Source organism: Rhea pennata, chromosome Z (assembly GCF_028389875.1).
Source record: "Rhea pennata isolate bPtePen1 chromosome Z, bPtePen1.pri, whole genome shotgun sequence".
NCBI lineage: Eukaryota > Metazoa > Chordata > Aves > Rheiformes > Rheidae > Rhea > Rhea pennata.
In genome coordinates this window covers 68293126-68305190 of record NC_084702.1, presented here as the reverse complement: position 1 = coordinate 68305190, position 12065 = coordinate 68293126, and the positions used below count along the sequence as shown (strand labels likewise).

General features: G+C 34.8%; 1 protein-coding gene across 4 annotated transcripts in view; it reads left to right on the top strand.

The window, feature by feature from the left end:
• The window catches only part of NIPBL (NIPBL cohesin loading factor), a 152523-nt gene extending 147369 nt beyond the window's left edge, over positions 1-5154 (top strand). For 3 of the 4 annotated variants that reach the window (XM_062598964.1, XM_062598962.1, XM_062598965.1), the window contains 6 exons: positions 167-367; positions 824-970; positions 1960-2255; positions 2604-2778; positions 3409-3594; positions 4154-5154. In XM_062598964.1, the coding sequence (XP_062454948.1) occupies positions 167-367; positions 824-970; positions 1960-2255; positions 2604-2778; positions 3409-3594; positions 4154-4519 (1371 nt within the window). In that variant the 3' untranslated portion in view covers positions 4520-5154. Of the gene's footprint in view, positions 1-166; positions 368-823; positions 971-1959; positions 2256-2603; positions 2779-3408; positions 3636-4153 lie in introns of all 4 variants that reach the window. The other variant, XM_062598963.1, reaches the window with a different exon arrangement.
• Positions 5155-12065: the final 6911 nt, after the last annotated feature.

The window sequence follows — 12065 nt, the reverse complement described above, 5'->3', positions numbered from 1 at the left end:
AAAAGCTGAAAAAATGAGTTAGCAGTTTCTGTTGACAAGCAAATACTATGGAATTCTGGGATCTGCCTTTCGAAATTTTCTACTGCAGAAATTGTATTATTTTGTGTTTCAGATTTGCTGTTTCGAAGCCACAGTCTAAATAAAAACAAATACTTTTCTGTTACAGATGAAAGCAGTGGCTGGTATGAAGATGTCTTACCAGGTACAACAGGCAATTAATACGTGCCCAAAGGATCCTGTAAGAGGTTTTAGACATGATGAATCATCCAGTGCTTTGTGTTCGCACCTGTACTCCATGATCCGAGGGAACCGTCAGCACAGACGAGCCTTTCTAATTTCCTTACTCAACCTCTTTGATGATACTGCAGTAAGCATCACACTTCCTTCATTTAGAAAAGGAATTAAAATATGGCATCACAGGCTCAAATTCTTCTTTTATAATATTTCTGGTCATGATTATCAATAACTTTACCTAAAATATTTTTTGTGTTGTAATATGAGGTATTAAAATTGTAACAGAACACGCTTGTTTAATTTTGCATCATTTCATAATTTTTCTATAGCCAGTTTGAATTTATCAGAGAGAATATATATGATATATATGTGTGTCTGTGTGTGTATATATATTCAGCTCTGGCTAAAGTTTGCTTATGTACATGTTGCTTAGAGTGAGGTAAGAGGAGTTACTTAGGATGAAATCTGTAATAATATTTTTGCTGCTGTTAGACTGTTAGAAAACAGGATAACAGTAAATCTGTAATACATTTGTATGTATATTTATATATACACTTCTATAAAATGTTTTTGTTTTTTTAACTTGCAGAAAACAGAGGTGAATATGCTCTTGTATATAGCAGACAATCTAGCCTGTTTTCCTTATCAAACACAGGAAGAGCCACTGTTTATAATGCATCATATAGACATTACACTATCAGTCTCTGGTAGCAACCTACTACAGTCATTTAAAGAGGTAAATGTGTTTATATTTTCATATATGCCTAATGATGACAATATAAGCAGTATATAATTTTGTCAGTTTTTAGCGAGTACAGTTCCATTATTGTGACAAGTAGCATGATTTTGTAATTGGTAGTATAAAAAAAAAAGTCTGGCCTGAATATAATACTGGTTAAAAACTTTCCTTAGCTATCAGCTAACATTTAAAAAAGAGCAAAGAATTTTGAGATTTTAACAATAATTAATTGTATGCATTTGGAAGTAGATGAACTTAAAATCTTCATGAAATACTGATTTGTTGTAGTTGTGTAATTCTAATAAATTCAGGTTGCTGTTTAATTCCTTTTGCTGTCAGATAGCTGAAGGCAGTTACATGTCTGTCTGTCGTGATAGTTAATAGACATTAACTATCTTTTCTTTTTTGCAAGAGAAGAGAGCACAAACTTTTCTTTTCTTAAAGTTGCATTTAGGAACCCCAAACGTGGCATAGTATCTATTTTGGAGGCGGAATGTGACACTAGCCCTGTAAGACAAAAGCCTCTCTTTCTCAAAGATTTTTTTAATGTCTCCTTTTCCTGAACAACATAAGCAGCAGAAAGTCCAAACTTGTAGGAAGCAAACTTGTTTCTAGAATTTTTGATCTGACTGTAAGTACAGTCGGCGGCGATGCCGGGAAAGTTCCCACTGCTCTGAATTCCCCCTGCCAACCAAAGTCAATTTTTGGTCTACTCGAACGAGACGGTACATTCCTCAGAGGGGGGCACTGTAGCACAGTGAGGATGAGAGCCTGTTTGGGGAAGTGAGAGCTTTGGATCGAACTGGGAGAGGAGGGAGGATTGAGCATCTTTTAATCTCTGAATATCAAGTTGTGAATTATGAACATTGTTCAAGAAATTCTTACTGATTTATGCCAATGAAGATTTTTGGAAAGATTTTTGGAGAAAGGTACATGATACTACTTACCCTAATTTTGGAATGTATGTTAACTTCTCTGTCTCACAGTCTATGGTGAAAGAAAAAAAAAAGGAAAGAAAACCTTCATCAGATGAGGAGACCGAGAGTGACAGTAACAGTGGTAGCGAGAGTGAGAGTGAGGAGGAAGCTTCCAAGCCTCGGAGGTTGCGGAAACGAGTAGACTCTGATTCAGACTCTGATGAAGAAAATGATATAAATGCTGTGATGAAATGTTTACCAGAAAATTCAGCTCCTTTAATTGAATTTGCAAACGTCTCCCAAGGCATATTATTACTGCTGATGCTGAAACAGCATTTAAAGAACCTCTGTGGATTCTCTGATAGGTAAGGATAACTAGGTAATACAACAGCTATCAGCTTTTAGTCTAGTGAGTTGTTTCTAAGGATCAGCCATGGAAGAATGTTTAAAAGTTGATTGTAACAAATTGTTTAAGCAATATATTTGTTTAAGAGGAAAAACAAAATGTAGCAAGTTAAAGGGAATGAAATAGAAATTCTGATTTAGGAAAAGCAACGATTTCATTTCACACAGAATCACAGATTTCTTATCAGGATGTCTACTGCATCCTGAATGATTAAAAAAAAGAAAGTACTTGAAGATTTTAGAAGTTTCTTCTAAAAAATTGCTTTGGGTTTTTCTCAAAAGCTCTTCCCTTTGTTTTCTTTAAACAGTAAAATTCAAAAATACTCTCCATCTGAATCTGCAAAAGTTTATGATAAAGCGATAAACAGGAAGACAGGAGTGCATTTCCATCCAAAACAAACTCTGGATTTTCTGCGGAGTGATATGGCTAATTCCAAGATCACTGAAGAAGTGAAGAGGAGTATAGTAAAACAATATCTAGATGTAAGTAAAGTAGCACTGCAGAACTAAAACGTTTTTAACAGAGTATAAACTTGAAAGTAGATGACCATGAATTAGATGACCACTTCAAAATGTTGAGTTCCTGGTAATCTTACATGATATTGTTATGACTCACAACTCCCTTTCAGGATATGTAGCAATATTATCATTGGAAGTCTCATAATAAATTTAAACACAGTAAGATCGATTTCAACTAAAGAATTTTCATCTTTATGAAGTATTTTCTAATTTCTGTTGTTAGTCACTTACACCATTCTTATGGATCTTACCCACTTTATCCCTGACTGCTTCCATTACAGGAACAGAGACTAGGTGTAATAGATATTTACCTTTTCTTTTGGCAATTCTTTAAAATATTAACTAGAGAAAACTTGTTAAACTATGGGAACACAGGAAGAAAAATTTTACAGACTAGCAGAACATGGGAGGAAATACAAAGTTTGTAGAACAAACGAAAAGCACAGGCCATCCAACTTTGAAGTTGTCTGCCATTTGTTTTATCCTGTTTCCTTATGTTTCCATTTAGTGTATATGTATATTTTTAATATAGTATGATGTAAATGTCTATTTTAAAAATTACAATCTGCATGATTTTTTTTTCCCCTCCAATAGTTCAAGCTCCTTATGGAACACTTGGATCCTGATGAAGAGGAAGAAGATGGAGAGGTGTCAGCTAGCACAAATGCTCGAAACAAAGCAATTACCTCGCTGCTTGGAGGAGGCAGCCCTAAAAACAATGCAGCTGAGACAGAGGACGATGAAAGTGATGGGGAGGATAGAGGAGGAGGCACTTCAGGGGTGAGGCGGAGGAGGAGTCAACGTATTTCGCAGCGTATTACGTAAAATGATTTTTATGTGCTTATAAATGTCAGTCTATTATATTAAATGTACACCAAGTAATGTAATCCACATGAAAGAAAGCATTTTGTAGATAGAGATTCTCTACTTAACCGTTTATACAACTTTTGTAGAAAGTTTAACAGAAAAGACAATAAAAAAACAACCTAGAAAACGAGATTTATCCAGTATAAAAAGTTATTAATTTTCCTTTGGAATGTACTGTGTGTTATCCTTTTTATTGTTGCCAAGTTTTTATGTAGCTTTATGATTCATGTGTATATATAATTTTATATATCATTAAGAGATAAAGACACGGGTACAAATTAAGAGTATGTGGTTTTACAAGGATATGTTAACCCCTTGGCGCTGGCGGTCGCGGTGCGTCTCATTGCCGGCAATGGAATGTGTGCCGGGAAATCCCAACTCCCGGCGTCAAGGGATTAAAAGCAATAAAAGCAATAATTTCACTAAAGTTCTTTTGTGTAACACTTGGTCTTTTTTCCCCCCAATGTTTTAGTCATTGAGAAGGTCAAAACGAAATTCAGACTCTACGGAGTTGGCAGCACAGATGAATGAAAGTGTTGATGTCATGGATGTCATCGCTATTTGCTGTCCAAAGTACAAAGACCGACCACAAATTGCAAGAGTAGTACAGAAAACCAGCAATGGCTTCAGTGTTCAGTGGATGGCAGGCTCCTACAGTGGCTCCTGGACTGAGGCTAAGCGCCGTGATGGCCGCAAACTGGTGCCTTGGGTAGACACTATTAAAGAGTCAGACATTATTTACAAAAAAATTGCTCTAACGAGTGCTAATAAGCTGACTAATAAAGTGGTTCAGACTTTACGATCGCTGTATGCCGCCAAGGATGGAACTTCCAGCTAATGAATTTGTACATGCAGCCAAATTTACAGGAATTGAAATAACAGAAAAACTTGAAATACCAACTTTCTGGCAAAAAAAATCAGTTAAATGAAGAGTAAGAATGGAACCTGGGACGCAGGAAAAAAAGAAGGAAATGTTTGGTAAACATTTTTGTGGGAGCTTCCTTCGCTGTTGTGCAGCAGAAACTTCTCAGTTCATTTTTACTCCCACTGTATTATAGTTTAACAAAAAATTGTTTATATCTTGAAAAAAAACTTTCTGTTTAAAAAAAATAAACAAGTGAATGTTGGAAATTAGTCTGTTAATGTTCTTAATAAAGTGTTCTTGGAGTTTAACCTAGCAGCGGATGGCTTTCTTTAGCTTAGCCCAGTTTCCAGGGAAGCATTGTTTTTCCAGGCTGTAAAATGGCAGAATCTCCTGGATATATAATTTATTCTGTTGAGGAAAAAAAAGAAAAAAAAAAAAAAGGAAAAAAAAAAAAAGAGCATGCAGTATCTATGACCTATCTGCAGGAGGAGTTTTTGTAAATGTAGATTTTGATGTATTAGGTCACCCTGAAATAATACAAGAAAAGGGATCCCCAGCAAATCTGGTGGAACGAATACTGCAATAAATTTTTTTACTTCTCTTTGTTACTTGTCTGTTTCCATTTGAATTTCTTATTGTAAAGATCTGTTTAAATCCATTTATATTATTTTGCAGTCTTTTATGTAAAATTTACTATATCAGTGGTTTTCAAAACAAGACATAAAATATTGTTTATACAGTTTGTATAGGCTGACTTCTGAATAATTGGTATCTTTTTACTTTTATCCCTTAAAGGGTGTAAACACAAGTTAACTCCAGGGTTTTATTGTATCCTGCAATATTTAGTATTAACTATATGGTTTAGCACTGTGCCAAACACATTTTCAAGAGTACATTTTGATATAAAAGAAACTATAGTTTATTCCTTGTATGCTTCAATTTCTTTCTAATGCTGTCCAAATGGTAATTTATGATAGTTTAAATTTTGGGAAAGCTGAATGACTATTCTGCTTGGGCTAACTAGCCATGTATGCATTTCTCTGGGTTAATATATAGAGGTTTGTGTCAAAAGGAAATAGCTACCAGTATCTGAGGAGTGAGTGGGTATGAATCTGGGTAATTGATGCTACATTCCTTCACAAATGAATTTTTTAAAAAAATGTTTGTATATTAGACTATTTTTTTTACTAATTGAAAGATGGTTTTGCATTTTATACGTTGAAAAAAAAATGCTATTGAAAGCTTCTGGAAGCATTTGCTTCACCTGTGTTGCCACAAGCCTTTCATAAGCAATTCTTTCTAGATAGTAACGGAAGAAGCAGAACAGAAAAATCTAAAACAGCTAAACATTTTAGGGGAGTATTAAACCCTGCTGTGTTTTCAAATGTATTTATCTAAAACAGGTGTTCCTCAATAAGTAAATCTTTCTTTCTATTATGTTTATTTTCTTTTACAATTTTAATTTATGGTAGGATGCTGTTTTTATGAAACTAGCTGCAGAATTCTAATACGTTATTTGATTTGTGAGGAATAGTAACAGTATTCCAAAATATTCTCATGTACAGAAAAAATATTAAACTGAAATGATTAATAACTCCTCAGAATCTAGTTAGTAATTGTTCCTATGTGAAATGCTTTTTTTGCTGTTTCACCACTGGAATTTTTCTGAACTTCTGAAGTATTTCCCACCTTTTTTCTTCACTGGTGATGTTGTTCTCTTCACTGTACGGAAGGCCACATCTGGGGCTAAAACAGCCACTGTTAAAGTAGGAACGAGCAGAAGAAACGGAAGTCCTCCCTGCACCTCGGGATGCAGGACGTTTTGTAGCAAACAATGAAATCCGGTGGATCTCAGGGCCAAGAGCAGCTTTTGTAGTGGGACTTTCATACTTTGAGAATAAAGGGGGATTATAACATGTCACATGTTATTAGTACAAAGCATTGAAAATATTTCACAAGTGAAAAATCCCAAATGATAAAACCAAGAACTCCATATGAAGATGCAGTTTAAAATGATGTTGTTTTATTAGTCTGTTAGCCATTTCTGATGCTATTTATACTAAAGCATCGTATTTTTAATAGGTAATACAAACATTTCCTTGTTCATAAACAAAAGTGTTTGATGGTCATGTGGCTTTCCCAATAGCAAAGAGTTTTATTTCAGTCTGTTTAGTATTTATTAGAGTAAAATAACAGAAAGAAATTATAATTAAACAACAAAGATCTGAAGTTTAAAGGTGTCTTAGTTGAGAAGATTTGGACTATTACTATATTATGTGTTTTGCCAAAGGGCTGTTGGCTATAATATAATATAGCCTTATAAAACTGATTATAGAAAATTGAATAAGATTTTCACTAGTTGAATTGAGTTGAATTTTCCCCTTCTGTACTATTCCTAATTCATGGTAATATTTAGTTCTGTTTTGCCTATCACAAATGCTTTGCCTATCACATTTAAATTACTTGCTGTGAAAGAAAAAGCTAGCAGAGTTCATTTTTGGAAAACGAATTCCTATCGGCTGTGTATAATAAGGGTTTGTGATTCTCAGCTACATGGAACAGAATGCCTGAGGCCGCAGTTGTAATCAGGGCTTGCTCTGAGAAGCAGCTGATGGTTTACCGACATAAACCAGATTAATGACAATAGCGTATACAAAGATGTTTGTTTTTACGTAAAAAAGGAAAAAAAAAAAAAAGACATGCTGCAGTGCAGTAATTGATACAGTAACAGAATTTTACTCCTTTGTTTTGACATAGGTTTGTAGTATTTTTTCACTGTATGGCTATAGATTTTTACATACATAACTATAATGTCTATTGAATTTTTTTTTATTCTTACTATTTTCTCCCTTTGAATATGGGTTCTGTACATGAAAACTTGTTGAGGTGACTTAGATAACAAAGGGAAATTGTCAAGCTTTTAAAGTTAATACTAGCCATATTGTACTTTTTAAGAAAACACAGATACTTCCACAGTCTAAATAAATGAGAATGAGATGATTATTTTTAACCTTCCACCTCAGTACTGTAAAATTGCAGAATAATTTTTGAGTATTTTCATGATCTGCAGCTATGAAAGATCACAATAGTTTTCTGACAAAACTTTAATTACAAATAAGTATTTTTTTAAATGATTCAGTAATGCCATTTTGTATTTTTTTGAGGCTCCCTATTGCTTATATTAACTAATCTAACATGTATAAAGTTAGATGTGGGCAATATTCAGCATAAGTATTTTAGTGAGATGTGGCCATTAAAAAGCTATTTAAAATTTTAAGGTTTAAGTCAAACTTTAGCATTTGTTTTGATGTTGTGATGTCCTAAGTGAAAATATTGTTAATGTAGAATAATTGGATTGTGCTAAACATCAACTATAACATAAAATACATCATAGCACTGAAATAGTTCCTAAAAGTATTTGCGGCTCACGACTGCAAAAAGTTTGTAGTTGAGGCTGACTCATCTGGTGCTAGTTAAACAGCCTAAATGCAGATATTTATATTCCGTATTAATGAATGGATCAATGCAGTTGATCCGTACCATAAAGCTAGCACTTATGTTTTAGCTCTGAGCCCCAGACATGTATTTTCGGAGCTGAATCCAAACAAATATGTAATGCTTTTGTTTGTGGGCCCAACACTCCTAAAGCTTATAGACTAGAAACAGTGAGCGCTCAAGGCACAAGTGTTATATTCTAATTTGCTTCCAGTCACTGAAGAGCCACGCTGTAATCATACAAGCATTTCCATATCCCTCAGAGAAACTGTCATCTTATCGTTAAAGTACTGAGTTGTAATGGGTGAGTTTTTAATGTAAGTAGTGAGTTTTTAGTTTTCATGGTTCCTTGACTAATATTAAAGTGTTATTGTTATATACAAATAAATTCATAGTATTTTCATATTTCATTTATTTAAAATAAATGTTTCAAGAGTTCAGTTTGGACCCTTCCAAAATGGAACTTGCAAGTTTTTCTCCTAGATTGCACATGCATTCTTCTGTTTGGATCCATTTCTCGTTGCGCTTATAACGCTCCCTTGGGCCTGGGGTGCCTGGAGGCCGTCTGAGGAATCTCTTAGATTATTCTGAAAGAGCTCTTGCCCGACTGTGTTCAACCCATCAGACTTCTATATACAATATTACTAGTTTCTACGTGGTTTGGGTGTGCTCACCTATTTTTGCACTTCCCTTCTTTAGCAGTAGCATCAACAGCATCTATGCAATCTGCAGGAATAGTTTTCATCAGCATATGTACTTGCATACACTGCTTGCAGATCCCGAGTTGTGAAGTGTCTTGTCCAGCCATCCTTCTCAAAACCCATAGAATACCTTAGTTGTGAAAATGAAAGGAACTACAAATACGTATTTAGTGTCACCAAGAGGATCTGAACTCCCTAGCCTGTTTTGGGGGAGGGAAAGGGGAAGGAGGAGGTTGGAGGAATTTTTTTCTGATGGGGAACAATATTAGTTTAGGCAACCAACTGCCATTCTAGCGATGATACTTGTGGGACATGTTACAGCATCATCTCCCAGGCAAGGCGCTCGAGAACGCTGGAGCTGTAACCCTGCCAGTTAATGGCCTGTCCCAGTTACGGTTTATGACACAACCTGGGAAGTGTGCTGCTCAGTATTTTGGTGACCGTTGAAAAATGTATTGATTTTGAAAGAGCTTTTCTCTATAACTGTACATAGCAAAGCTACGTTGGAAGGCTCGTATTTTTGTTCTGAAAGCAAGTATCCTGCTTTTAGCTTCTGTCTTGTTCCCAAAAGGCTGTAACAGTGATTTAGTTGTTGTGGGTCCTCCCCCTCTTCCCTCCCCCCCCCCCAGTGGACTGACTATCAAACAAGGTTACTACAATTTTTGTAGTACAAATGTATTTGTTATGTAGCTTCTGTATTTTTGTAGTTCTGAGCAGTAAAGACACAAATATGCAACGTTTTTTTTTTTTTTTTGGTCAGTCAGCTCATTTTCACTGCACTTTCTTTCCCTTCCCACAAAATAGTTTTTGAGTTTGTTTTACCTCCTCCTCTTCTGAAATACTCCATCCCATTATAGCAGCCTACAAAATTTAACCCAGTATGTTGGAAACATCCCAAGTCTGTCACTTCAGTTAATTTGTTTTTGAGAAACTATATAAGGAATCATCTGTTTCTTTCTAGTACTGCCCTCACAAGCACAAACTCAGGACTTATGCCTTCCTGGGACAACAGTCTTGTTTTTTTATTTTATTTGTGCAGTTTTATTGTTAGGGTTTATGCTTGAACTGCATTTAAAATCCTATATGCCAGAAATATATGTACAGATGAGAAACTCAGTGGATGCTCACTTAGCCTAATTGTGCCCTGTGAGCACAGGCAAACGAGGTTCAAAGATTCCTTGAGAAAAATCCATTCATTTTTGATTCATGAGAAAACTACTTTGATTCTTGGAGTTCTGTGTGGTGACAGATTTTCAAATTCAGCCTTGAACATAGCCTGTGTGATAAATTTTTGCAGTTCTGAACAGTACGGCATTATGTCTCAATACAAATCTGCAGTTTGGACTCTGGTAATACCAAGTTCTCTATGATCTGATCACTGCTTATCTTGCTATCCCAAAGGACTGCTTGGGAAGGAAAAAAAAAAAAAAAAAAAAGAATAATGCACATAGTAGGATTTTCTAAAATATATCTAACGGGGTTTTTTTTATATATATAAATATATATTTTATTAAATTTTTAGTTTTGACTAGCTCAATAGCAAGTTGGAATTTTTTTTTTTAACTAATAATCTTTTTCTTTTTTTTTAACTAATAATTCAGAATTGAAAGTTTTTCAAAATTGCCATTTGTAGTGTTTTGGTTAAACTTGTGCCCAGTTGTCAAACACAGATTTCTGGAAAGGTGGAAGTCTATAATTTGTTCCTCCGTAAGGTCTGTGCGCTAAGTTCTTAAAGTATCAATTGTATTTTAAAACCAAACAACCGCAAAGAAGAGGGAAGATTATTTCCTGGGTAACTGGAAAGCTGCTTTTTTTTTGAAGGTATTGCTTTACTTGGTGATGATTCCTCCTCTTCCCTTCATATTGGAAATCCCTGTGAACTGTCTGGGGCAGAAGTTGTCCCCAAGTCTCTGTTCAGCCTTCCTTCAGTCATCCATACCAAATCTCGGTCTGTTTCCAGATCAACCAAAGTTTGGGCACATAGTCTTCCACACACCTGTTTTCTTGTTGGACAATGTTGATTTTCATTGGATGCTCCATGGTTGCTGGAGTTAGTTGTTCCTATTGCCAATTTGAAACGGTAGCGGAGAAATCTATTCAATATGCTATTTCTTTAAATGTGGGAGGATGCATGTAGTTGGTCATGACAAGGCACATACATCTCTCAAAAGATCCTTTTTATCCTTATTTTCTGAACATACTTTCCTTTTTATTCGCTGTGTCTTTATACATTAGAAGAACATGGGTTTTTGTTGTTTAAGTTCAATAACATTCCTCTTGAGAATCTGAGTTGATGCCTTCTCTCTTCTGCCTTACACAAAGCTGTACAGTCCGATTTCAAAAGCAAGTTCCAGGGATGTATTGTTTGGGTAGTAACTATTAAAAAAGATTTATTCCTTTTTCTTACAGAATTTTTCAAACTGTTGTGCAGACTTCAGTTTATGTACATGTTCCAGTGCAATACAATTCCTTGGTTGTTTTGAAAGCTGTGTAAGATTCTTTTAAAGTAGTTTGTCCTATGCCTAAATATGGTGTCGTCCATCTTCAGAAAACACAAGCATGATTTTGAAGAGCTAGGAAGTGCCAGATGTACTTACCTTTGCTTGTATATTCCCCATAAATGATATCTACCTTTTTTTCCTTTGCTAAAGTGTTATTTTTGAAAATAAAACATGCATCCAAGCCCCATATACCTTAGGCTGTCTTTTCAAATAATTTCACATCTCTTCAGTAGTTTCTCAGTCAAATGTCTCAGCCAGAGTTCTGATGAAGACAGACTTCTGAAATATAAAATACGAAGATGTACATCTAAAGACAACTGATGACAGGTAAGTACCATTTTCTTTTTTACTTTTCTTTGTAGCTCCCTTAATAACTAAGATTTTATATTAAAGAATAACATTTGTCAAAGTAGCATTTTATTTGTGTAGCTCTGTCTTTTCTGGGGAAGGTGGGGGGCATGCGAGTGGTATTTTTTTTTCTTTTTTCTTTTCTTTTTAAAAAAAAAACTTTCTGGAAAGTACTGACTGGTATCAAAGACTAAAATGTACTTTAAGATGTAAAATGGGTGGAAATAAAGTACAAAATATTAAAATATATTATTTCAAACTTTAATTTAGACATCATTTTTTATAAGTCCATGTATATGATACTGTCCAATAACATGACATGCAGACCTGTGAAGTTCAGTAGCTCTGAGTCAGATGAGTTTCTACGTTATGTTTCCTTGGGTGAGACTCCAAAAATGTTACTGTGCTTCAGGAAATGAAAATTGCTTCTGCCACTTTGCTTTTGCCAGTATTTCTAAAAATTTATCCCACCAG